The sequence below is a fragment of the Asparagus officinalis genome, chromosome 3 (assembly GCF_001876935.1).
Source record: "Asparagus officinalis chromosome 3, Aspof.V1, whole genome shotgun sequence".
NCBI classification, from domain to species: Eukaryota; Viridiplantae; Streptophyta; class Magnoliopsida; order Asparagales; family Asparagaceae; genus Asparagus; species Asparagus officinalis.
This window is the reverse complement of record NC_033796.1, coordinates 9,956,793-9,982,995: the sequence shown is the minus strand read 5'-3', so window position 1 is coordinate 9,982,995 and position 26,203 is coordinate 9,956,793. Positions and strand designations below refer to the sequence as shown.

Below are 26,203 nucleotides of genomic sequence, written 5' to 3'. Positions count from 1 at the left end.
GGACGAGCCGCCTCACTCTGCCAGCGACTTCAGACCTTCAGCAAGGCAACTATGGAGATCACCAATTGGCGCTGTAGAGCTAGGCATTATCGGTTGCAAGAATCTTTTACCAATGAAGGCAATCGATGGAAAAGGCTCAACGGATTCGTACGCCGTAGCCAAATACGGACCAAAATGGGCGCGGACCCGAACCATACCCGATAGCTTCGACCCAACCTGGAACGAGCAGTACACGTGGCCGGTCTACGACCCATGCACGGTCCTAACCATAGGTGTATTTGACGAATCGGAGGGGTCAAAAGAGTCCTCCACATCCCATCCCATGGGTAAGATTCGGATCCGGATCTCAACTCTGGAAACCAATCGGAGCTACCGCTGTTCATACCCGCTAGTCCTCCTCCTCCCCTCAGGAGCAAAGAAAATGGGCGAGATCGAAATAGCCGTCCGCTTCTCACGTGCCGTTTCCTCTCTCGACCTTTTACACGTCTACGGCCAACCAATGCTCCCGCCGATGCACCACGTCCGACCAATCACCGCAGCACAGCCTTCATTAAAACGAGAGGTCGTAATGTGGATGCTTGACGCAGCAGATCCCCGCGGGTTCAGTATGCGAAAAGCTCGCGCCAACTACCAAAGGATCCTGAACTCGCTAGCCTGGGTCGCTGACATGGCGAGATGGACGGCGGACATGAGAACTTGGCGGAACCCGACAGCAACAATGATCGCACACGTGGTGATGATACTTCTAGTCTGCTTTCCTGAGCTGATCGTTCCGACATTGGCATTGCACGTGTTTGGAATGGGGTTGTGGAGGTACCGGTGTCGGATTCGGGTACCGGCAGCAGATCCAAGTGTTCGGATGTCAGGTGCAGAGGCGGTGGACAGGGATGAGTTGGATGAGGAGTTCGATCCAATACCGAGCGTGAGAGGGGCGGAGGTCGTGAGGGTGAGGTATGATCGGGCGCGGACGATGGGGGCAAGAGCGCAGGCGTTGCTCGGTGATGTAGCAGCACAGACGGAGAGAGTGCAGGCGTTGGTAACCTGGAGGGATCCGAGGGCGACGGGGATGTTTGTGGGGTTATGTTTGATGATGGCAGTTGTTCTGTATATTGTGCCAAGCAAGATTGTGGCGATTGTTGCAGGGTTGTATTGGTTGAGGCACCCGGTGTTTAGAGATAGGATGCCGGCACCGGCATTGAACTTTTTCCGAAGGCTTCCTGCGCTCTCTGATCGGGTTATTTAGATCAATCCTGTAAAATGTTAGCCTACGGCGCGGAGGAAAGAAACCGTTTATGTAATAGTAGAAGCCTGTGCTGTAATGGACTTGGTATATTTCTCTGAAGCTTAGCTCCATGGTTTATGAATGCTCCCAATAATTCCAAAAGTAAGCATCTAATGAGTAGGAGGAGCCCCATGGTTTATGAACGTTCTCAGTAATTTCAACAGTAAACATCTAATGAGTAGAAGGATTAGATACGAAAAATACTTTGACGTTCTCATGCCTATCTGGTTCTTTGTTTTAAGAATAAATGGAACAAGCGCACAGGGCTTTAGAATGCACAAGTAAATGGAACAGAGGACACATTTGGGCCTTAGAAATAGTGACATGCTCGTATTTAGCTGATTCCATTGAAATGCCAGGACAAATGTATTATAGCCCACAAAATTTACGAAATTAATGATGATCTTCATGACCGATAGTTCAATCTTAATATCCTATTGTACAAGTAAATTATCCGTAAATGCTTATTAGAATCACTCAAAACTATGAATAAATAATATTACACAACCCTACATCAGCAAGGAGAAGCTACAAATGTATTTATGTAACTTCCAGATTGAAAAGGAAAAAAACAAATTTTAATAAGATTTTGCAAAAATTGCAACTTCGTCAGCTGGGTTACCAGTCATGAAACAAGTCTTCCACCCTTGAGGCTGGTCGAATGGGAAGCAACGTATTGTAGCCCCTGACTCCTCTTTCACCTTCAACTCCTTGGCATCACTGATGCACTAATAATCAAGCATCAGAAACGAAGGCATTAGCATTATGACATCAATTTCTGGCAATCTGATTCGGGAAAATAAAAAGTCATAAAAAAATTGTGAGGATAAAGCCCTTACCTTGCTGACCATGGACCTCTAGCCCATTTTCCTTGAGAAATTGCTCTTTTCAACTCCTCATAGGAGCTAGCATCCACAATGTTACTGCAGCAGAAAACCATTAACTTTCAACAGAGAAATTGCAGAGAAAAAGTACAAAAAATAAAAGCATGAAACAGAACAGCCTTCATTCAAGAGGTCAAAGACTCAAAGTTCCTTCGCAAAAACAAAATAAAGACAAAGTGAAGAATCCAATATTCAGCTCCCACAAATAACTGTCTACGGGCTGTCATATAAATTTAAGAAAATAAGGGCATATGTGACCATGAGTGAGGCGTACAAAGAGTATTTTCTTTTTCCTCTTCCACATATACAAGTGATTGGTGAAGGAACACATCCTCTTCAGACTATTTTTTATGCATGCTTAACATTACTCTCATCATGAAACTCCAGGCCGGGAACTACAAGTTAAAAACAATGTTGCTCTCATTCACTCATATAATAAGAAAAATTAAATGTGATTGATGTACTCTAGCAAATATAGACTTAAAAAGGTTTTTTCATCAAAAAGATATTTGAGGCCTACCTGTCACGGAATGATGTAGCCCTCTGCAATAGTGATGCCTGGACATCCTCTAACCTGCTCTTCACATGGGCTTCCAGAGCCGAATGCTCCATGGATACCGCAAAATCTTTTCCAGGCTTTCCAGGGATATCTCGTCTGGACACAACTACACTTCCGGTGGCAACATCACGAGGTCCGATTTCTATCCTTAGTGGGACGCCCTGTAGAAAAACAGAGATAAGCTATTATCTTTATAGAAGGAAAAGAAAATTGTTTCTTAATGGAGTAGGTCTTATCTGTTCTAGGCAATAAACCAAACAGAATGTCAAAAATTTTACATGAATTTGATGTTGTAGCTACTGTTTAATTGTGATGGAAATGGAGTATGCATGGATTCTTGTATAAACCGGCAAATATTGGGTGTAATTCCGTAGCCAATTTGATCACTTAGCTGAAAGGGTGACGGTTTCATTGAAAAAGAACTCAGGAAAAGAAGTGAACCAAAGGGGAAGAGGAATGAAATTGTTTTGTTCGGGAAGGTATTGACTCATTACCCAAATAAAAACAGCAAGAACAAATTTTTAAAGTTATTCTAGAGTAGGGAATATTTCTTTTTCATTACACTCAATTCATCAAATCTCAAACAAAAAGGTAGAAAACATAACTCTTCTTTTACATGGAACAGAATTCCTCTTAACAAACTGGCCCAATAGAAGAAATGTATATTCAGAGATGAAATGGCTGCAATTATGCAAGGCTCCAGGCAAAGTCCAAATAATTGGTTTTTACGATAAAAAAAGGCATGCACTTACTTTCATCTCCCAGAAATTGAATTTCCATCCTGGGGTCCTCTGTTCTGACTCATCAAGTTTGACCTTGATTCCAGCAGTTTTCAGTAATTTCTCAACAGAAATAGCAGCATTAAGGACTCCTGTTCTCTCATCAGCTTTCTTCCAAATGGGAACAATTACCACCTGAATATATTCAATTAGGAGCAAAAGAATTAGCATCCAGTGACCTAATTACCAGCAGAAAATAGACGGAAAATAACAAGACTGCACCCTAGAGTTTGATTAATTTCCTTCAGTCCTGAATCTAAAATGGCGATAGAATAGAATACCAAAAATCATCACTATTTTGACCCATTTTCGAACACGATCAACAGCAGGTATCCATAATAATAAGAAAGGCCAAACGGAAAGCATATAAATGATACAACTTGTTTACCACTATTTGAAAAACTTGATAAGATTGCATAAAATATCTGAAAAGCAGAATTAAGATATAATCACCTAAATATCTAGTCATTGAGTGTGTATCACAATGCTGCCAAAAGAATCATGATTCATACATGTATAATAAGTCCTTAAGGACAGGAAGGATAGAAGAACAAGTACTATTAGAAGATACATGTTTGTGCTGCAGAAGGAACAACAAGTCATCTACCCTGTGTATGAAGGATAGAAGAACAAGTACTATTAGAAGATACATGTTTGTGCTGCAGAAGGAAGAACAAGTCATCTACCCTGTGTATGAAGGATAGAAGAACAAGTACTATTAGAAGATACATGTTTGTACTGCAGAAGGAACAACAAGTCATCTACCCTGTGTATGAAGATAAAATGACGAGAAACAGGAAGAATTGAAGAGGTCTGTCTGTTGTACTAGTTAAAGGAGAAGGTGAGGAAAACCCCATAATGTTTGTGCTTCATATGCAGTGGAGAAGAGCAGGGGTGGATCTACAGTGGGGCAGCACGGTTAATTGACCCCACTAACCCACAGTAAATATATTTAGTATTAAGCTTATATATATCAACTAAGCTTATATATCAACGCATCGACAAAATTGTCTCGCGAATAAACGTTGTTTGTGTTGTTTTAAGCTATTCAATTAATTTCCAGCTAATATTTGACCTCATTACCAACCACCCCCCACCCCCCCCACCCCCCAACCCCAAAAAAACAAAAACAAAAAACAAAAAACCCGACCAATTTGGCCAAAACCCTCTACCCAATCCCCAGATTCCCATCAATTCCCCCAAATTCTGAATATAGTGAACTTTTTCTGCAATAAATATAGAGAAGAATTGAATGCATAACTGCATGGGAGATGACTGGTTGAATAATAGCTTGGTCATTTATATTGAAAAAAATATTGTTGATAGCATAGACAATAAGAAAATCATACACTGTCAAAATATGAAAACAGGGCGTGAACAATTGAAAAGAATTCTAATAAGGTACTTCTTTATTGACTTTTTTTTGTACATACATAAATGCATATTTGCTTTTGATGTTATTAATATTTAGGTAAAAATGTAAAATACTAGTTATGCTTGTAGACTTGTGGCCCCAGTGACCAAAATTTCTGGAACAGAAGAGCATAAATAACACAAGGTTCTAGATGTGAAGAGCAAAGCACGAAGGAGTAAACCTAGGGACAAAACATCCATGCATGGTAAAATTTCATGTGCACAACATTTCCATAAAATATATTACAGAATGATTTAGATCTCAGAAAGTTTATAATCCCCACTGGTTAGCTTAAACAATATTTGCATCAGTATTTACTATATCAAAATCCATTGTTTTTGCAAACAAAATGACATAATATTTAGACCAGAATACACCATTAGATTCACAAAATCCTTGTCCAGTATCAGCTCAGTGCTTAGCTTAAAATAAACAGAACAAAAGCCTTCACACCTGTATCGGTGCTAATCTGGGAGGAAGCATTAGGCCAGTATCATCTCCATGGGTCATAATAATACCACCAACGAAACGAGTGCTGACAGCCCAGGAGGTCTGCCACACATATTGTCTTTGTCCATTTTCATCACTGAACTGTCAGTTATGTCAAGAAAAAAATATATAAACATCATACCCAAGAAAATCATTAAATCTATGCAGAAACTACACATGCTCAGATGCCAACTACAAGACTACTGGCAACTCTTGGAATGGAATGATAATATGAATCCAGCAGTAACAGTAACAATTCAAGTAGGTGAAAGAGAGAAAACCAAGTATATTGATTATATGATGCAAGTGTTGCTACTGTTGTATTGAGAAAAGAACAAAAATAAAGCATATTTTCTTGGTCCATTGCGAAAATGGAGAGCATCAACTGAAAATATCATGCAATGCATTGTCATTATCAGGCACAAGACACTGCAGATACAAGATACTTCGAGATTTTTACACTCTTTGTCCTTCACTCATGCTAACTCTATGATCCACAGCATAAGTTTCCAAAAAACAAGCGCGCAAGCAATATGGTTGGGTAATGTATTAGTGCATTTTCTTTAACGCTAAGACTTACATCAGTGGAAAAACAAAGACCTCAATTTTGTAGAGAAAAAGCATCTAAATTAAGATTTATTGCAAATGATGACTGAAAATGTTCAATAATGAAGCTGACAACATAAGGCCCCAATCTTTACGAGACAAGACACTTTCACGGCATTCCACTGCCACCGGTAAGTGTCCTCAGTTTTGTAACCCAAAAAATAAAAATAAAAAAAGGAACTCAAAGTAAGTTGCATGACAGGATTGCTAAGGTAAACATTGTCAATCATACATTAGTCCGCTACTATACTACATCTATAGATCACTCTGAGTGTAGTCCATATACATCAAGCAATTGCAGGCATCATATTGCATGCTAGTCACCTAAACACTGTTTCTAACTAGCCGATATTATTACGGTGTCAGTGACAGAGGTGGATATTTGATCATAAACAAGACAAATGCCACACTCAGCAGTGCATGAATGGAGATCCCAGGCAATGCAGAAAGAAGAGGAACGTGACAGATAGGTATCATTGGAGAAGACAACAGTTTGCAAGCGTTTGCAATCTGTATAAAAGATATATCTCCAGCCCCAAAAGGTTTTCTTTTCTTTTCCTCGCTTCTTTCCTTTTTGGACAAACCAACACTAAAGAAAGATGATAATTAGAAGCCGGAGAACAAAGTTCTCAGAAGAGATCTTCATCTCCATCATATACTGAACTAGTAAGTCAGATATTCAAAGAAGATATTGCAAGGTATCTCTACCGTCCTCAAATGCTGCCATAGGACTATTTTCATCACAAACAAAATTATGGATGTTGTTTCTTACCAATAATCAAAAACTCTAGGTGCATGAAAAATGCAAGATAGTTTTATGTTCATATGACCTCTTAGACTTTATCTCACTGGCTTTCACAAATTCAAATTTTCTTTCAAGAAATGATGTTTACTTAAGTTCTACAGCCTACTTCCAGTATTGCTCTCAAGGAGGAATGTTATCCCATCACCTCCCGTATAAGGACTTTCTAACCTCAATTTTCCATGTAATAATTAAGATGTGTGTAGTCCACTGTCAAATGGAAAGGACTGAAACAAATTGCCCAAAGATGTCAGTGACATCAATTCAACTCCTATATTCTTGCTGTTATATATGATCCTTAGAAAACTTGCAAGCTCCCACATTCACGTTTCAACTACTTTTATCTCTTCATTGGATTTTAGATAACTTAATAGACTGAACTTGTAAAATCTGCACATAATGGAACTTCGTGCTAGTGAGAAACAACAAAAAGCCTCCCCAGAATCATGCGTTTGAATCACGTTGTGAATAACGCAACATGCTAATGCTACATATTTTTGTTTTCTCAAACTATATGAAGGCATATCTCTTAAAATTGGAAATCTTTTTTTCAATACCCCAAAGCATTGTTCTATAACATTCCTTAATGACGAATGCGAGTAATTGAATAGTTCTCTAGTACCTTGCGGTGGAAGATTCTGCCCTTGATAATCATTCAAATGATAGCGCTCTCCACGATACGGTGAAAGAAAACCCAGCATATTGGTATATCCAGAGTCAACCAAATAATACTTTCTTGCACGGGGCATAGGGAATTTGTTTGTGGGATTGCTAATGCACTCTAAGAAAATTCTTGAATCATTTGCACTTTCTTCCCATCCACTCATAACAAATGTGAGCCGCATATCAAAAGAACAAGCACACATCATATTCATTGTCGGCACAATTATCTTTCCACGATATGGAACTTGACTATCTTGCGGCACACAAGCTGAAACATGAGTTCCATCAATAGACCCTACACAATTCTGTCATGTAATATATATATATATATATATATATATATATATATATATATAGAAGGTGCTCTGGGCCGACATTGACCGGTATGGTTTGTTGTTCTTGTGCAGTCATATCATCTTCTTCAAGCTCCACATCTTCATTTTCAAACTCGACAAATAATGGATCTCCAGAATCATGCATTCGAATCACGTTGTGAATAACGCAACATGCTAATGCTATATATTTTTGTTTTCTCAAACTATATGATGGCATATCTCTTAAAACTGGAAATCTTTTTTTCAATACCCCAAAGCATCGTTCTATAACATTCCTTAATGACGAATGCAAGTAATTGAATAGTTCTCTAGTACCTTGCGGTGGAAGATTTTGCCCTCGATAATCATTCAAATGATATCGTTCTCCACGGTACGGTGAAAGAAAACCCGGCATATTGGTATATCCAGAGTCAACCAAATAATACTTTCTTGCAGGGGGCATAGGGAATTTGTTTGCGGGATTGCTAATGCACTCTAAGAAAATTCTTGAATCATTTGCACTTCCTTCCCATCCACTCATAACAAATGTGAACCGCATATCAAAAGAGCAAGCACACATCATATTCATTGTTGGCACAATTTTCTTTCCACGATATGGAACTTGACTATCTTGCGGCACACAAGCTGAAACATGAGTTCCATCTATAGCACCTACACAATTTTGTCATGTAATATATATATTATATATTAGAACAATAATAAAAAATTCACATAATTAATGTAGGAAGGAATATATGCATACCTTAAAATAAGGATAATACTTTGGTTTATATGATATCTCTGGTGGAGTTGCATCGTATGATGGAGGGACGATCACATATTTGGTTAGAGAGCAAATTGCATAAATAACCTTCTTAAAATATGTAGAGATGGTCTCTAGTGAGTGTTGAAAACGATCCGCGACCAGCCATTGGCGTTCATTATGAGAAAGCACAAATAAAAAGGTTGCTACTTGTTCTTGAACCGTCACGTTTCTAGAATGTTTTAATTTTCCATTTCTCTTTTAACTCTTCACAAAGGTTAATAATAAATGCTTCTTTTTTCATTCGGAAGAGGTCAAAATAAGTACTTGGGTGACCACCTAGAACCTCAATCACCCAATCATGCCCACTTAATTTTGAAATCATTTGTGGTCGAGGCTGCTCCATAAAAAATCCATTAAACTCCATAAATGCATGAATGATCAATAACACTTGAAATTGCTCCTCATCTGAATCAGAGTCTGAATCAGATTGTGATGATAGTTGATAATCATATGTATCTGTATTGCCATCCATACCTATAAAAACATATAAAATTATAATTGAACACTATTGCAAACTTTAAAAAATGTATTTACATAAAAAAATCAAATCAATCGTCAAAATAAATTTCAATCATAGTCCTGCATAATAAAATTTACATAAGGCATGAAACACATGTCAACAACATAAACAAGTATAATACCAACAACGTTATGGAAATAAAATATATAGGTTCACAAACTAACACAAATACATCCAAAAGTCTTCAATCTACTATGACACAAGCATAATTGAAACACACACAAAAGTCCTCGACCTACTAGAATCAAACATATAGAAACACACAAAGGTCCTTGGCCTAATAGAAACAAACACAACATAAACAAATACAAATTTCTTCAAAACAAACACAAACAACATCAAGGTAGATTTAACACACAATCCTTCTTTCTCTCACTAGGCATGGTTAAAAACATGGTTCTCCATTATGCATCATCATGCAAAATATGTGCAGCCTTGAAAAACTGAGATGAGTCAACATCAGGAAGAGCACTAAGTGCAGTGATGCAGTGAACCAAGCCTTGTTCTTCCTCAGAGCTTCTTCCTCTCCCTCCACTAACATGACTATCTGCAGTAGCCGAACTCATTTTCCTCTCCCTCCACTCCATTTTCTTCCTAGAGTTTTCTCCCATCGAGGTTAAAGCTTCAACTATTGCTAATTGGATTTGCTGGTTCAACAGTACACGTTTGTTTGCCACTTTTGTTTTTTTCTTAGCTCGAGATGACTCAACATCTTCCTCATCTTCATCTTCTTCTTCCTTATCATCTTCACTAATGGTAGGACTTTTAGTAGAGAAAGGAGCATGATTACCAGTAGCAGTTGTATCACCAAAAATGATGCACAACTTGTCATAACCTTTGCAACCCTTCCTTCTAAAATATCTTGCATACTTGTGCGTCTACGTAAAACAAAAGGAAATAATGAATTCAAACTCACATAAGGTATCTAATAAAAATTGCATTAATCAATGAGTATTACCGCATACAACTTAGTCCACACATCTTCCATTGCAGATATTTGACCGGTGCTCGCAGTATACTCAACTGTCATATACGTCAATAGGCTTTTCAAATTTCTTCATCTTTGTCTCAATTGGTTGAACTTATTTTTCATTTGGTCATGAGTGTATTCTCTCGCCGTCTTCTTTTTTCAACTCATGCTCCATGAATTTCCAAGAGGATCTAGCAAATATAGTTGTATGCCTATTTCCCTTTTTCACTTCTTCCTCCATCAAGTCTATGAAATAAAGCTTCACATTTTCAGATCAAGTTCTCACTCCTTGTGAAGGGGAAATCACCACCACTTCGTTGACATCATGATTTTCACTTGACATCTATTACATTCACAACAACATGAAACCAAAAAGGCTAATCAAATAAGAGAGTATAATTAGAATCAAATTAGGGTAAGGATGAAATTGACACAAATTAAAGTATGTTTCTTGACTGGACCATCTTCACTTGTTACGGATTATAAGAACATGACATATTAATATGCTATGCTGAAGTGTGATAATTAATAAGAAGTCAACAAGATATGGCAGCTATACTCTTGGACAAATAGCCTCTGTAAAAGTGAAGGATTTAGCTTCCAAAAGACATCACTCTCTCAATCCCCTCAACAATTAGAGCACAAGCCATATAAAATCCACAAAATTTTTAGATGACGAAATCTAGTTCATTTTCACCATACAAATAGAGCACAAGCCATATAAAATCCCCTCGTAATAAAAAATAATAAAACGCAAACATATTCGCTCTAGGATTTTTTTTGTTGCTTAATGCCATCAAAACTTGCATATGTGTGCTATGCATAGCATATGTTAATAACCAATAAATTTTCGTTGTCATGGGTCATTGTATTTATTGTGTTCATGCTTCTTTATAGCAATTTTTTTTAATTTGATTGAATGCATGTATAAATGCTCTGAACCCTCTAATGATATATCTTCTTATTTTGATATTCTTTTATGAGTAACAATACTTAGAGAAATTATACACTATAGAGTATAGAGCACCTTATGATATATATTATTTCACTTTTCCTTCAGAACCACTAGTGCAAAATTGGAGATCATATTAAGCTTTATCTCAGCAAAGTAATTAACAATACATTAAAAAAAGAATGATCATTCCAATATAGATCATATTAGCTTTATCTCAAACAAAACATAGATTCTGTAAGCAGCCCACAAATTTAAAACAAGACTAGTAAGGACTCAATCGAGGATATTACATGCCAAAGAAAAATTGTGCAAGACAAAGGCTTGTTACAGATTCAAAAAATTTGTGTTGGTTTCAAACAAGCAGCTTTATGAAATCTCAATATCATCTCACGAGAATATACATTGATCGAAATTGGAGGTGGTAGCGGAAGCGACCGGAGGCAGCGACGAGGAGGCGCAGCCGCAACGAGGAGGCGACAGCGGCGATGAGGAGGCAGCAGCGGCGACGTGGAGGCGGCGGCGACGACGTGGAGGTGGCAGGGGCGACTACTCGGAGGCGCTGGCGACGCCGGAGACGATTGCCGCGACAAGTCGGAGGCGGCAACGGCTGAATCGCGAAGCCAGCGACTCGGATAGGCGGCGACGGCTGTTAGGGTTGAGAGGGAGAAAAGGGGATCGGGTTGGTTTGAGGGAAAAATAAGTCATGGGGATCTCAAAACATCTTTTTGGTGTTTTGAGAAAAGCGTTTATCTTTTGGGCTTTGTAAAGGGTCAGTCCAAAAAACCACCACGTTTACCAAACGTGTTTCATTATTTTTTTGAAAAAAAAAAACGGAAACGGAAAAAACACCACAATTGCCAAATGCTCCCTAACTTACTTTGATTATAAGTTGCAGTATGAAACATGAATATTTGACATTGAATTGCTAACTTAAACTACTAACTGGGAGAATATTAAAATTCTGGGAAATCATTATTACAAAAACAAATCATTTGTTATGCCAGGCCATAGCATTGATTGAGAGCCTAAACCCTGAGACAGAAAATGGAGTTCAATATATTAAAAATGGGACTCGTTTGGACACTAACCTGTGTTCCAAAAGCACGAGAAAAGTATTGGCCAAGATTGTAGCTGGTTCCAGCTTGTAACGCCTTCCTGTCACCCATCATAGCTTCAATTGTATATGTACAAGCAGCGCCAGCAAACGTTTCAGCCTTTGATTTCCTACCTGCAATTACAGGTATTGCAGCTTGCTCATAAGCAAATTTTGTGTAGACATCAATCATTTGTAGCGCCTGAAACTCAGAAAGATATAAAGCTAAATCAATAAGCACCAAACATTCAATACAAGAAGGCTAACACTACAACACAGACCTCTTTTTCTGCCTCTTCAGGTGTTGCATGAGCTGTATGGCCCTCCTGCCAAAGAAACTCAAGAGTCCTTATAAATGGCTTTGTCCTCATTTCCCATCTCATCACATTTGCCCACTAAAAAATATTACACAATGGTATGATGAGACCCACAAAAGAAAACAATGTTAACACGAGAGAAGGAAGTTCACGATAAGACTCCAGACACCAGAATAGATTTGCACCTGATTAATCATGAGAGGAAGTTCACGATAGCTCTGAATCCATTGTGTAAACATGTGATTCACAATGGTTTCACTTGTTGGTCGTACCTGCCAGAACCTCAAAAATGGAAGCGAACCATTAAGAATCATGGCACCGAAGCTGCAGTCTTTACTTGAGTACGTTAGTTCTCATTTACCCTGGGAATTGAATATGCACTTTAAATAGAAAAAAATAGTGTTGAAATATAATTTTAAAAAGCATACCACAAGTTTTTCCTCGAGTTCCTTTCCTCCTCCAATGGTAACTAGTGCCAGCTCTGGACTAAAACCTTCGACATGACTGGCTTCCTTCTCAATAAATGAGTAAGGTATGAACTGCACCAAAGAAAATGCAAAAAGAAAAGCTTAATTAGCGTCATGAACTGTACCAATGAGAGAGCATGTGCAACAATGATGATGGTGATAAAAAAGACTATGATCTATTTCCTTCATTTATTAATGTTTAGTTAAATAGCGCTAAAAGAAAAATATGATGTCTCTCGGCCTTCTATAACCCACAATTTTTTGGGTCATTGTGATGTAGCAGGGACATGTCTCACTCGTGATCAACCACATCTATTGGACCATGGCATGTGTGTGGCCTTCCCGTGTCTATTTCAAAGTTTTTAGTGCATTGAGCAAACGTGTCTCTTTGAAAGTTTTTAGAGCATTGAGCAATCGACACAATAACCTGTTGACTAGGCACTTTATATCTATGTATTGAACATGAACAATTTCAAAGAGGGTAGCAGGTTTTATTTGTAGGAGAACAAATAAGACACCACTATATAGTTACCCTAGGGGCCTGTTTGGATTTGTAGGGGGTGAAGGGAAGTTAAGGGAAACTGAGAGAAGGGAAGGGAAGGGAGTTCCCTTCCCCTTGGTTACACCCCAATTTGGGGGGTAACAAATTTTATACTATTAGGGGGTGAACCAAGGGGAACTAGGGTGAATTAACTTCACCTCCTAAGTGTTCCCAAACAAGGTGAATGGAGGTGAATGGTTCCCCTAACTTCCCTTCACCCTCATTCCCCTCAATCCAAACAAGCCCTAGGTGAACAAACATCTCCAATATTCTAACTGCTCTAATAGCTGTATTTGCGATCCAGGTTGTCTAGCTTTTGCTTTCACGTGTTGGGAAACCCCTCATTTACGTGTGACAATGCAGCAGTAACCATTAATAGAATCCTATGGGCTTGAGCATTACATCGTTGAAAATGTTCTGTCATAGACTCATACTCAACATCCTCCTCTTGAGTATATCATTATCTGACCACCCTTGTGTTACCTTAAAATACCCTGAGTCATCTTCTCCGGGTCAAACTTACTCACAAATTCTGATCTCTGTCTTAAAATAAGAGCACACAACAAATCCTTAAAAAAAAATCAGCATAAAGAAGAAGTTACACACCTGAGGAAAGTACATATTACTGTGCCCTGTTTCCTTAAACTTCACATTCAAATATTCCTGCAATAAAAACCCAAATGTAAATTGAAATGGGAAAAATTACTTTTCCAATAATTATAACATTTTTTTCAATTATATATGTCCCATCCCAACCCAAATGCCCTTCTCATGCTTGGAACAATTAGAAGAATAATTCGCCATAAATCTTAATAACACGGTATCAATTTCCAACTAAAAGAACCGCCGCCGGCAGTTGTCGGAGATCGAGGGAGATAACTCGTGAAATGAGGGGCGGAGGTTGTAGGATGAAGGGGGTTTTAGGGTTTTGGAGGGGTAGAAGAGGAGAGCGGGCGATGGGAGACGAAGGGTTCCCATTCGGGATTTTGAGATGAGGTGTGGAAATAATCTGGGAGTTCTGCGGGGGTTTTTTATTGAACAAGATAGCTTTATTTTGACGCCGAGGTTATTTTGGTAGCTTTATTTTGACGCTAGGTTAATTTTTTTAGCTTTTTTAGGGCCTGTTTGGTTATTTCCTAAAAAAACCAAGAAATAAAAATGAAAACAAAGAAAACTTAAAAAGTACAATTTCATCTATGGGCCTGTTTGTTTTACTAAAAAAAGAGGGAAATCAAAGAAATGAAAAACTATTAAAATGAAGAATTGGTTTGGGAGTGTTTGGTTGGCTAAAAAAAGAAGGAAATCAAAAAAATGGAGATGAAATGATGTTAGTTGTCATATTATTATTGGATGATGTGAGTGATTTTTTAAGAAAACTAGTTTTGATGTTGTTTGGTTGGCGAAAAAAATAAGGAAATGAATTATAAGAAACCTATTTCCTGTAGTTTGTTGTTTTCTTTTGGTTTGGTTCATTCTTAAAAATAAGAAATGAAATGAGATGAGATGAGTTGTCATTGTATTATTGGGTGATGTGATCCAAGATTAAGAAAAGTGTTTTCACAACTTTTTGGGATGAAAACAAAGAAATGGAATGTTAATGAGATGAGGTGAATTGTTATAATATTTTATTGGATGATGTGAGTGATTTGAAATGATGAAAAGAGATGAGTTGAGTGATGTTTGGATGAAAATAATATTTTATTAGATGTGATGGATGAGTTGTTAGATAAAAATAATATTTTATTAGATGTGATGGATGAGTGGTTAGATGAAAATAATATTTTATTAGATGATGTGGATGAGTTGTTGGATGAAAATAATATTTTATTAGATGTTGTGGGTGAGTTTTAGGGATGGAAATGGAGGAAATAGTACTTTTTGAGATTTTCACCATTTCCATTTCCATTTCTTGGTTTTTCTTGGTTTTTAGGAAATAACCAAACAGGCCCTATTTCTATCCATAAAACTCACCCACAATATCTAATAAAATATTATTTTTATTCAACAACTCATCCACCACATCTAATAAAATATTATTTTCATCCAATAACTCATCCACCACATCGACCACATCTAATAAAATATTATTTTCATCTACAACATCATTCAACGCATCTCATCTCATCATTTCAAATCACTCACATCATCCAATAAGATGGTGACAACTCATCTCATCTCATTAACATTTCATTTCCACCTATTTCCTCCCAAAAAGCTAGAAAAATAATTTCCTTAAGTGTGAGTCACATCATCCAATAATATACTGACAACTCATCTCATCTCATCTATTTTCTTATTTTTAAGTATGAACCAAACAAAAGAAAACAACCTATTTCCAACCTATTACAAGAAATAGGTTTCTTATTATTTTCCTTATTTTTTCCGCCAACCAAACAACATCAAAACAAGTTTTCTTAAAAAATCACTCACATCATCTTATAATAAGGTGACAATTCATCTCATCACATCTCCATTTTTTTGATTTCCTTCTTTTTTTAGCAAACCAAACACTCCCAAAACAATTCTTCTTAGAAATAGCTTTCCATTTCTTTGATTTCCCACTTTTTTAGACAAACAAACACTCCCACTTTTCTTAGAGAAGGGAGCATATTGATCCGTGCTGTCTGTCGTGGCATTAGTGTAAAAACAAGTTTAAAAAATATGAATAAATATGTGGTTTTAAAATATATTGGATATTCTAAATATTTAGAATAAAATTAACAATGATATAACAAAAGTATGATAACTTGTCAAAGTTTATAAAGTGGTTTTAAAATTAATCCACTGGAGTATTTTTGGTCCAAGATGAATTTTGAAAGTGTATGCATTTAACAATAAATGATGGTAAAATGTTGAGTTTGTAAACAAAAGGTCATTTTTCTGAAATGGGTGGATTTAATGATAAATGGAAGTAAATATTTGTGTTTATAAGCTCATATATGATGTCACGATATTAGTGTAGAGATGCCAAAAAATTAATGGTTTAAGTATTTCACCACATTGTATACTCCCATAGCAACTTACATCATATACAAAATTGTACAAATCTAAAGTGGGATTCCAAATAATTTTAAAGTATTTTGGTTCTAATAGTGATTTTAAAAGTGTGAAATCTCAAAAAATATAAACAACAGTATAAACAATTTGGTGTTAAAACTGTACTGTATATTAACCAATAAGGACAAATAATATCGCAACTTATACTATTTACTAACTTGTTAAATTAGATAACGGATTTAGAATTAACACGGTGAAGCATTTTTTTTATTGACTATAATTTAAAAGTGGATGGGTTTATAAGTAAATGGAGGATATGACTTTGTGTCGATGACATAAACCCTTTTGGTAAGTGAGTCATCTTAAACATATTAAAAATAAATTAAGATAAAAGTTCAAGTGTGTAGGCAAGAAACACATCTACTACTTGCGATACCACAACATTAGGGGAAAAAACAAAGGTTTGAACATTTGGTTTAAAAATACATTGTGTCCATACAGCAAGTGATAATAAAATATAGCAACTTAAAGACAAAAAATAATGGTTTAAACACATACTTTGAAAATACACCACCAATATTAAAATATAATAAAAACAATATTAAAATATAATAATTTACACTGTACATCAAACTGCTAAAAATACAAATGAGTTTAAAATTAATTCAATAGAGTATTACTGGTTCATAGAAGAAAATACCTTAGCGAAATTAGTGGTTTTAGAAAATAAGTGGGCTAAGATTTTGGATTATAGGCAAAAAAAACCCATCTACAATTCACATTGTCGTGATATTGATGTGAGAAAAAATGAAAATAACATCGCTTTGTATTTTGAATAGAGTGCTGCTACGGGGACCCAAAATATGGGACCAATGGAGGGGACATGTGAGGTGTCCCCTCCCTATTGCATAATGAGTTGGCATGGCCAACTCATTATGCAATAGGGAGGGGACACCTCACATGTCCCCTCCCTTGGTCCCATATTTTGGGTCCTTAAGTCATTTTTCTTTTGAATAAATGACGGTAAAACTTTGGATTTACAGAAGAAAAATCATAGTAATAGTTTAGAAGTGGGTGTGTTTGAAAACAAATAAGATAGAACTTTGGGTTTCTAGCAATAAAAATAAATAACTCTAAGACTTTGGTTCGCGGAAACAAAAACTCATCTACAATGCACATTGATGCAGTTCTCTCAATATTATTTTGGGTGTAAGAGTGATTTCGGAAGCATGAGGCTTTAAAAATAAATGTGAGTGAAACTATAAATTTATAAGTGATGATTTGTAGTAAAAGTTTCGAAGTGGGTGGGTTTGAAAACAAGTGGGGTTGAACGTTGGGTTTATAGGCAATAATCACAACTTTGAGTGCAGGTGGCCTAAAAAATAAATGATGGGAAACTATGAGCTTGGCGCTGTTGGCGGTAATAAAAAAAAAGTCTTATGATTAATGGGGTGGTATGAATAGTGCATAGCTACAATACTAACCCCAATCATTTTAGTATATAGATAAATTGGTTTTTTTTTACCCAAACTATGGGACAGTTTGGGAGACCGGTGAGGTGAAAAGGTATTTTTCATATTAATTATGATTACATTCTAATCTGGGTAAATGAACAAATTAAGTAAGCGTAGTTTCGATATTAAGCCATTCTTTTTTGTTCTTCCTCCTCTTTTCCTTCTCATGCTTTCATACTCTTCATCTAATTTTTTATCGATATTAAGCCATTCTTTTTTTTCTTCCTCCTCTTTTCCTTTCCATGCTTCATACTCTTCATCTAATCTTTTATCTTAGTTAATCTCTTACTGTTAGTAATGAAAATATGTGTTTCAGTTATCATTTTTTTTCCTTCTAATTTGAACTACGCATAAGTAAGAGAAGACACACAAAAATTTCCTTTTAAGTTGGACTACACCTGCAACTAAGTGGTCACTAAATTGATTGTTATGAAGGGTAAGACGATCATTATGATGATAAGAACATCTCTAACAATTAAAATAGAGGAACGAGGTATTTATCCATGATAGTGAAAGATGATTTTGCTTTGGCAATCAATAGTAGCGAGGATATCACCAAACAGAGAAAAAGACAGTCGAATCTGGGCGAGGAGAAAGTGATAAAATTTGATAACTGATTGGGGACCCATGGAAGGATTCTAGTGAGGGTCCGATCGGGGACCCATGGAAGGATTAGTGAGAGTCCGATCGGGGACCCATAGAGCCTTTGAAGATGCAAGAAGAACTTTTTTTACTTTTTGTCAAAACTACCTTACTACGTATTAAATGACAAAGTAGAAGCAACCTATAATTGGCCATAAAGGTCACTGCCATGTTACCTGACCCATGTTTCTATCCCATACTAGTTGAGATGTACGTGCAAAGCGCGTGGTTGAATATCATGATTATTTAAATTGATAAAAATAGAGTAAAAATAAAAACAGAAAATAAAGTTTTTTGTGGGATTGGTCATCAACTCAATAATCTCTCTCAAATAAAATATTGTTATTGTTTCCTTCAACCCAGATTATGACTGCATGATCTACTATTTGTATCTTGAAGTTTTCAAAAGATGGATGATCATTCAATTCGTAAAAAAATTTTGCATATGAATTTACTTGTAATATGTCCATTAAACTTTTAGTTGTGATTTGACTCATATTCATGTTAACTTTTAATTGATGTTTCGCTCATATTTATATTATCTAATATTCTCATATAATTTTATAGCTCGTTCTCTGTATTATAGAAGTAAAACTGAAAGTATGAATAATTATTTTCTTACGAAATAAGAATAGGAAGATTATGATATATTTCGTCATGTGCTCTAAATATAAAAAAATTCTTTGATGCAAGGTCCCTATCAAAATCTTATTCCAAACTATGTGAATGAAAAATACTATTATAACTCACTTGCCTAGGACAATTATATTGTATATAGGACACATAACTCATCTAAAATATTTATATCTCATAAGTGGATTTTGATGTTATGAGAGCAACATGTTAGAGGCTCGTATTCAAACTTTTTGGTCTATAAAAGACATAAGAATTTAGAGTGTATAGCTTATATATCGTAAAGAGCATATCAATTCATGAAGAATTTTTTTTCTAATAATGATATTATTATAATGATATTACTATTTAATATTAAATTAATTTTATTATATAAGATTATATGACCCTTTTTAATAAATTATAAAGTATATATATATGTATATATGAAAACCTCGATGTTTATAGCTACTAGTTGGGCTCCACAATATAGGTTAACTTCACATTATAGTTTGCTATTTGTAGTACTGTTGGCAGTGTCATTACCTTTCCTCTTTATCTTATTATTCATATTTTTTTATATAAGTTCACTTTTGCTAATCATTCAATTGGCTATGTTTAATTTTTATAATATTAGAGGTTAGAATATTCTCTTCTATTTAAAAAGTATTGACATAATTTTCTTAAAAAACATATACACATAGTAACAATAGTATATACTTCAATGCAACTCAAACATTGGCTTGGAACCATTTAGAGTGATGTTATTTCTATGCTAGAATGGTGATATAGTGGTTACACAGTCTACAAGTCAAAGAAAAAAAATTTCCAAGGAAAAGTAATTTAATATGTCAAATTAAAAACTAATTTATAAAATATACATTGACAGTGTAGATAGCTATAGAAAGTAAGGTATATATCTTCATAAAAATTTTATAGTGAGTGACCAACTACAATCATCCTAATTTAAGCATAAATAATTATTATTTTAGTTACTAATTTGATACGCTTAACTATAGAATAAATCTCCAGCAAAAAATAGGAATTGGGATTGTATTATGTTGTAGGTAAATATATAAATGTTATTAGAGCTCCTCTTTATATTAAATTTAAAAGTAATAATTTAAATTATTAAGTACCAAATATTAGCTCATGTGAGAAAGTAAAGTAATATATGGTCTATATACGTAAATAGTCAATCAATCAAATGTATTAAAATTATAATGACCACAATCAAAATTATATGGTGGGTTCAAATTAAATATAATTTATAAAAAATAATACATTAAAGTCAAAATCTTTTTAACCGCTAAATAGATTGTCTGAAAAATTTTGCATATATAAACTATATTGTCTAGGAATAGTGATGTGCACACTTAACTATGGTTTAATAATCTTAAGAACTGCTTATTCTTCAATATCATTATTAATTGATGTATATGTGCATTGCACTAAAAACACAATAAAAATTTAGAAAACTATAAAATAAACACCCTCAAAGTTTAAAAAAGTGTAAAAAAAACACTCTAAAATTTGTAATTTATAAATACACAAACTATTTAACATTATTTTGAAATCAAGGAATTACAAAAAAAATTATTAAAAAATTTCAAACTTTGGAGGGGTAATTTACAATGTACTAAACTTTAGGGATATTTTTTATAAATTTTGAATTTAATAAATTTTTAATTAGTTATGTTCTTTTTAAAAATGTTATGTGTAATATTTACCATGAAAAGTTTTTCCTAAACCTACACTTTTAAAAGGTGTATGATATTTTTTACAAAATTTTAATTTTATAGGGGTTGTTAATAATTTTGCATATTTATCTTAGTGTCTATAGGTTAGAAATCTCATGGAGTTTTTTTATATATTATGAATTTTAAGGATTTTTTATAATTTTTTAAACTTATAGGTCTTTTCTACAAATTATGAATTATTTATAGACTATTAATATTTCCTATGCTTTCAATTTACTAATGAATTTAAAATTTTTAGGGTGTTTTTTGTAAATTTTGAATTTTAAATATTTGTTTGTAATTTTTAAAACTTTAAGGGTGTTTTCTATAAATTATAAATTATGTAGGGAATATTTATAATTCCTATATTTTAATATACTATTAGGTCTGAAATTATCGGGATTTTTATAAATTTTATAATTTTGAGGGTTTTATTTTGCAATTTGTAAAAAGTTCAGAGTGTGTATTGTAAATTCCATAATTTATTGAGGGTTGTTTGTGTTATTTGTAGGTTTTTTAGTATATTTATAAGTTTGATATTTTTAAGGTGTTTTTACAAATTTTAAATTTTTAGGGGTATTTTTGTAATTTTTAAAGCTTAAAAGATATTTTTTCAAAGTCAAAAAACTTTCAGTTTCTAGTTAAAATATATTTTTTAGATTTCTCACTAGATTGAGATAAGTAAAATTTATAATTTTTAAGATGCTTTAATAAAATTTTAAATTTATAGGGGTGTTTTTATAATTTAAAAAACTTGGAGAATATTTTTTACAAAGTCAAAAAACTTTTAGCTGTTGGTTAGCATATGTTTTTTTGATTTCTCTACGAACTAAAATAAATAAAGAATTTAAATTATATGTGCTTGGTGGAAAATTTGTAATAAGAAAAATAATGAAAAAATCGTATTTGATTTATTCTCTCTAACTGCTTGGAAAAAGAATGATTACAACCCTCTCAATCTCGATTACAATTTGAATCCCGATTACAAAAGAGAGGAGAATGATCCGAATTCTCCCATTTGTTTAATTTTGGGTTCTTCACGGTGGCGATGGAGTGCCTCCCTCAAATGCTCGCGTCGAGTTTGCTCTCCATTAACGATCTGAACGTCTTGATTTATTGGAACGATATCTTCTCCTCACGATTTGACGCTATGGAGAACTTGCGTGGTAAGTTTAAAACTCTGAACGAGTTGATAACTCAGAGCGAGTTTAAACTCTTAAAAAAGAATTGATTTGAACCGAAAGTTCGGTTAATAAGCCAAGGGAATGCTCCAAAAAATTTGTTGCTGCAAGAAGCTCCAATATGCCATATCGAAGATCCCCCAAAAAGTCAGCCAAAGATCTCCTCGTTGCCAAGCTCCAGGGTCAATCCAAGCCAAAAAGTTCCAACCCTTAACTCGGTTGAGTTTCTTCTTATTTATAGAGGATTATGGGGGTGTAACCGCCCCTTAAATCACTCCTAAATGGGGTGTAACCGCCCTCAAATCATGGGGAATAGTTTTGAAACTGTTCAAGGGTTTAAAGGGTGTAATCCCCCATAAAATCTCTCCATAATGGGGTGTAACCGACCCTATTAAGTGGAGATACGGTTTAAAAAGACCGTTCAGGTTCTGTTTGAACCAGTCAAACGCAAAAAACGCGGGTCTGACCCCCGCGTTTTGATGTTGCAACGCAGGTTCGACTCTGGCGTTTTGATATTACAACGCAGGGAGGACTTCTGCGTTTTGTTGCTGACACACGGGGAGGACCTCCGCGTTTTGGTGTGGCAAAGCAGGGAGGACCTATGCGTTTTGTTCCGGGAACACAGCCACGAGCTATGCGTTTTGAATCTGGGACGCACATATGAGCTCTGCGTCTGGATTTGAAGAGACCGTCAATTTGTAGTCTTTTTTGCTAGAGCGTTGCAAAGACTGTCATCTTGTAATATTCGTCTTGGCTCCTTAAAAATATGAGAGTCATCACTCATCAGATTATAATTCCCGACGTTGATTGTGAAGGCTGTTGATTAGAGCTTTCATTAGTTGTTGTGAAGGTCATTAGATTGTAACCTTCATCGATCTACGCGAAAGACTTCAAATTGTAACCTTCTGAAAATCGTCAGATTGTAACTTTCATCATCGGTGTTTGATAAAAATAAGCTATCTGTAGTAATTTTTAGACAGCCTACAATATGAAACGTATCTATTTTATCTAATAGCATGTTAAGTCTCATTATGAATAGAATAAATCATTTGGTTACCAATTCAAAAAAATAAGATAATTAGAATAGATTAGGATAACAATGTAATATTCAAAAAACCTAAGGGTAATATTAGTCATAAAAAGATTTTTTTGAACTCGTACTTTTAAAGAGAGTATGATATGATTTGGATTTTCTAAGAAGCGCTCTTATTTTTTATGCTGGAAGAAATTTTCAAAATAACCTTATTCCTTATTTTTTTAAAAAAAAAAATCAGTCTTATTCCGATTTATTTATAAAAATCGACCAACTTTCTCGTCACATCAGTATCGCGACGAGAAAGTGGGTTGATTTTTTAATCCTGTTCCTAAATAGTCGGGGTTGGCAACCCCGACTATTTAGGATGCTGTCAGTTTAGTCAAGCATAAAATGATCGGGGTTGGGAACCCCTAGCATTTTCGAAATTGCCTATTTCTAAATGATCTATTTCGAAATGGTCGGGGTTCCTAACCCTGACCATTTTAGAAAAGTTTTCAGCTGTTGATTATTGAAGAATATGGATTAATTAGACCTGATTTTGTTGTAAATTAAAAGATCCTATCAGTTTTTCAACTTATTATATGTAATATCTCCTGTGCATAATGGACAACACATGCAAGATGACAAAATTCTTTCTTCCCCAAGAAAGTTCCCCTTCTACACACACACAGTAAGCTACTTAATCAATGGGATATAAATGGTCGGAGTTTTCCACCCCGGCCATTTTAGAAAAGTACTTGACTTAATAAGTCGAGGTTACGAACCTCGACTAATTTAGGATCTAAATAGCAGGTGTCATCCTAAATAGTTAGGGTTGATAACCCTGACTATTTAGGAACGAAATTAAAAAAACCGACATACTTTCTCGCCACGATGCTGACGTGGCGAGAAAGTAGGTCAATTTTTGTAAATAAGTTGGAATAGGGTAGATTGTTTTAAAAAAATAAAGGATGGGGCTCTTTTGAAAACTTCTTCTTTTATGCTAGGCTGCAGGGGTCATTTTAGGACTTACTTGAATTCACAGCCCTTGAAATCTAAATATTTGCTGAGGTTATTCTGTTAGCTTTATTTTGATGCGGTGCGGTTACTTTGTCAGCTTTATTTTGACGCCGGGTTAATTCTTGTAGCTTTACTTTTACGCAGGACTGCAGGAGTTATTTTGGGACTTAATTGTATCCGCATCCCTTAAAATCCAAATATTTGATTATTTGCTATTTTTTTAATGAATTTGTTCTTGTAAGAGAATACTTCCGAGTTCAACTCTTTGTGAGACTCTAGCCACTTTCATTATTCCGAATTAAAATCATGATTAGAAGACTTATTAACAAAAGGATTATTAGTTTATCACAGCAAAATTTAGCAAATATATATATTTAAAATAAAAAAGGTATTTGACTGGGATTTGTAATAAGTGTGTATAGCTATAGTCAGGTTATTATTTTTTTATTTTTCATTTTTACGACATTTTGGGTTCCGATGATCTCAAGTCCACGGAATGAAGAAGAGAAAATTTTTCGGAGAAAAAAATATTTACGGGCGTAATTCACAGATAATAAAATGTGTTTTTCATGGATATGACTTAATTTGACAAATGGAGGAGGATGTATAATCTTAATTATCGAAGTATAACTCCTTTGTATTTGATTAATAAATCATTTCCCCTTTTTTATTGTACATTACCCCTCTCCCTAGCCAACCAAAATATAACGATCTAAGTTTAGAATGCAACCGATTTATTCTCCTACATATGTTTGCACAGAGAATTACTTCTATAATAGTCATGTGAGTGTGACTGCATTTGCCTCTTTTTTTCCATGATAAATTTGTCGACTAAGGTTATTGGCTACAAATTAAGCATATGATATATATGAGGTTTGAGTTACNCCCCCCCCCCCCCCACCCAAAAAAAAGAAAAAAAGAAAGAAATGAAGAAAGAAAGAAAATGTGAGTAATAGATAATCTCCCATTACTTTCAAATATATGAAGAAACAACCTAGAGTTTAGGAGTTTACCAGAAAACCTTCTTTAACGTTAAGATTTTATTAAAGAACAATTTTTCACTGTAGACCCAAACCGATTTTTTATTACCAAAATCGACCGATTTTTTTTTAATTACCAAAATCGACCCGTTTTATGCCACGTAAGCGTAATCCCATTTCCTAATTAGTCGGGGTTGCCAACCCCGACTGTTTAGGAGTTGTTAAACCCAATTAGAAGCCTTAAACCTGATTTAATTGGGGTTTAACAACTCCAAAACAGTCGGGGTTGGCAATCCCGACTAATTAGGAAATGAGATTATGCTTGCGTGGCATAAAACGGGTCAATTTTGGTAATTAAAAAAAAAATCGGTCGATTTTGGTAATAAAAACTCGGTTTGGGTCTACAGTGAAAAATTGTTCTTTTATTAAAACCCTCCTTAAAAGTGTGAACTGTGATTTTTATTGGAAAAACACCACTAACATAATTGCACCCACTAATATAAAAAATTTTTAGTTAATGTTGTTAAGGGGAATTTTTTTTAAAAAAGAAAGTCTTAAAGTTAAAGTGGGTTTTCCGATATTTTGAAAGTTATGAGTCCAAAGTTAATGGAGGATTTCCTGATATTGAGACTTAAAAAAACAAAGAAAGAATTAGAAACTACAAGTTTGTGAGCAAACTTCAAATTAAAAGGACTTAAATTTAAAAAAACACCAAACTTTGAGGGGTTTTGCACCCAACTCCTTGAATTGTTTAATATTGCTAAACTTCTTGAATTATTAATTTCATTAAACCCCCAAACTTTGGGGGTGTCTCACAGCCCCTTCCCCTTCTTCATCACACCCTTATTCGTAATTAGCAAATAACGAAACTATCCTTGGGAGAGAATAAATTCTGAATCAGGGTAAACGGATTTTGTTGTATGTGAAGAAAAAATGATTGAATTGAGAGTTTTTTCCTCTCTAATCTGTTTTAGTTATTTTCTAATTACAGTTATATTCTATGAGAAAAAGTTAACATTCAC

The 26,203-nt window shown here is 34.9% G+C and overlaps 3 protein-coding genes across 8 annotated transcripts in view; 1 reads left to right on the top strand and 2 right to left on the bottom strand.

Annotated features, from left to right (window-relative positions):
- LOC109834597 (protein QUIRKY-like) overlaps nucleotides 1-1,342 on the top strand; it is a 3,073-nt gene extending 1,731 nt beyond the window's left edge. Inside the window, 1 exon segment of the mRNA XM_020402632.1 lies at nucleotides 1-1,342. This exon segment is cut by the window's left edge and continues 965 nt beyond it. Coding sequence (XP_020258221.1) covers nucleotides 1-1,243 — 1,243 coding nt within the window. The 3' untranslated portion in view covers nucleotides 1,244-1,342.
- Nucleotides 1,733-14,144, bottom strand: LOC109832921 (proline--tRNA ligase, chloroplastic/mitochondrial-like). 6 transcript variants are annotated; one of them, XM_020400415.1, is made up of 10 exons: nucleotides 14,088-14,144; nucleotides 12,902-13,012; nucleotides 12,659-12,745; nucleotides 12,438-12,551; nucleotides 12,152-12,358; nucleotides 5,372-5,509; nucleotides 3,478-3,639; nucleotides 2,687-2,886; nucleotides 2,122-2,205; nucleotides 1,733-2,002 (listed from the first exon to the last, which is right to left on the bottom strand). In XM_020400415.1, exons 1-10 carry the CDS (start codon nucleotides 14,100-14,102, stop codon nucleotides 1,861-1,863), a joined length of 1,260 nt encoding a protein of 419 aa, XP_020256004.1. In that variant the 5' UTR covers nucleotides 14,103-14,144; the 3' UTR covers nucleotides 1,733-1,860. The 6 variants fall into 6 exon arrangements, with proteins under 6 accessions (XP_020256004.1, XP_020256003.1, XP_020256001.1 ...); XM_020400414.1 differs by lacking the exon at nucleotides 14,088-14,144 and having other exon boundaries at nucleotides 12,659-12,755; XM_020400412.1 differs by lacking the exon at nucleotides 14,088-14,144 and having other exon boundaries at nucleotides 12,659-12,835; nucleotides 12,902-12,990.
- LOC109832922 lies at nucleotides 9,248-10,357 on the bottom strand. The gene is made up of 2 exons (XM_020400416.1): nucleotides 10,097-10,357; nucleotides 9,248-10,016 (listed from the first exon to the last, which is right to left on the bottom strand). Exons 1-2 carry the CDS (start codon nucleotides 10,166-10,168, stop codon nucleotides 9,543-9,545), a joined length of 546 nt encoding a protein of 181 aa, XP_020256005.1. The 5' UTR covers nucleotides 10,169-10,357; the 3' UTR covers nucleotides 9,248-9,542.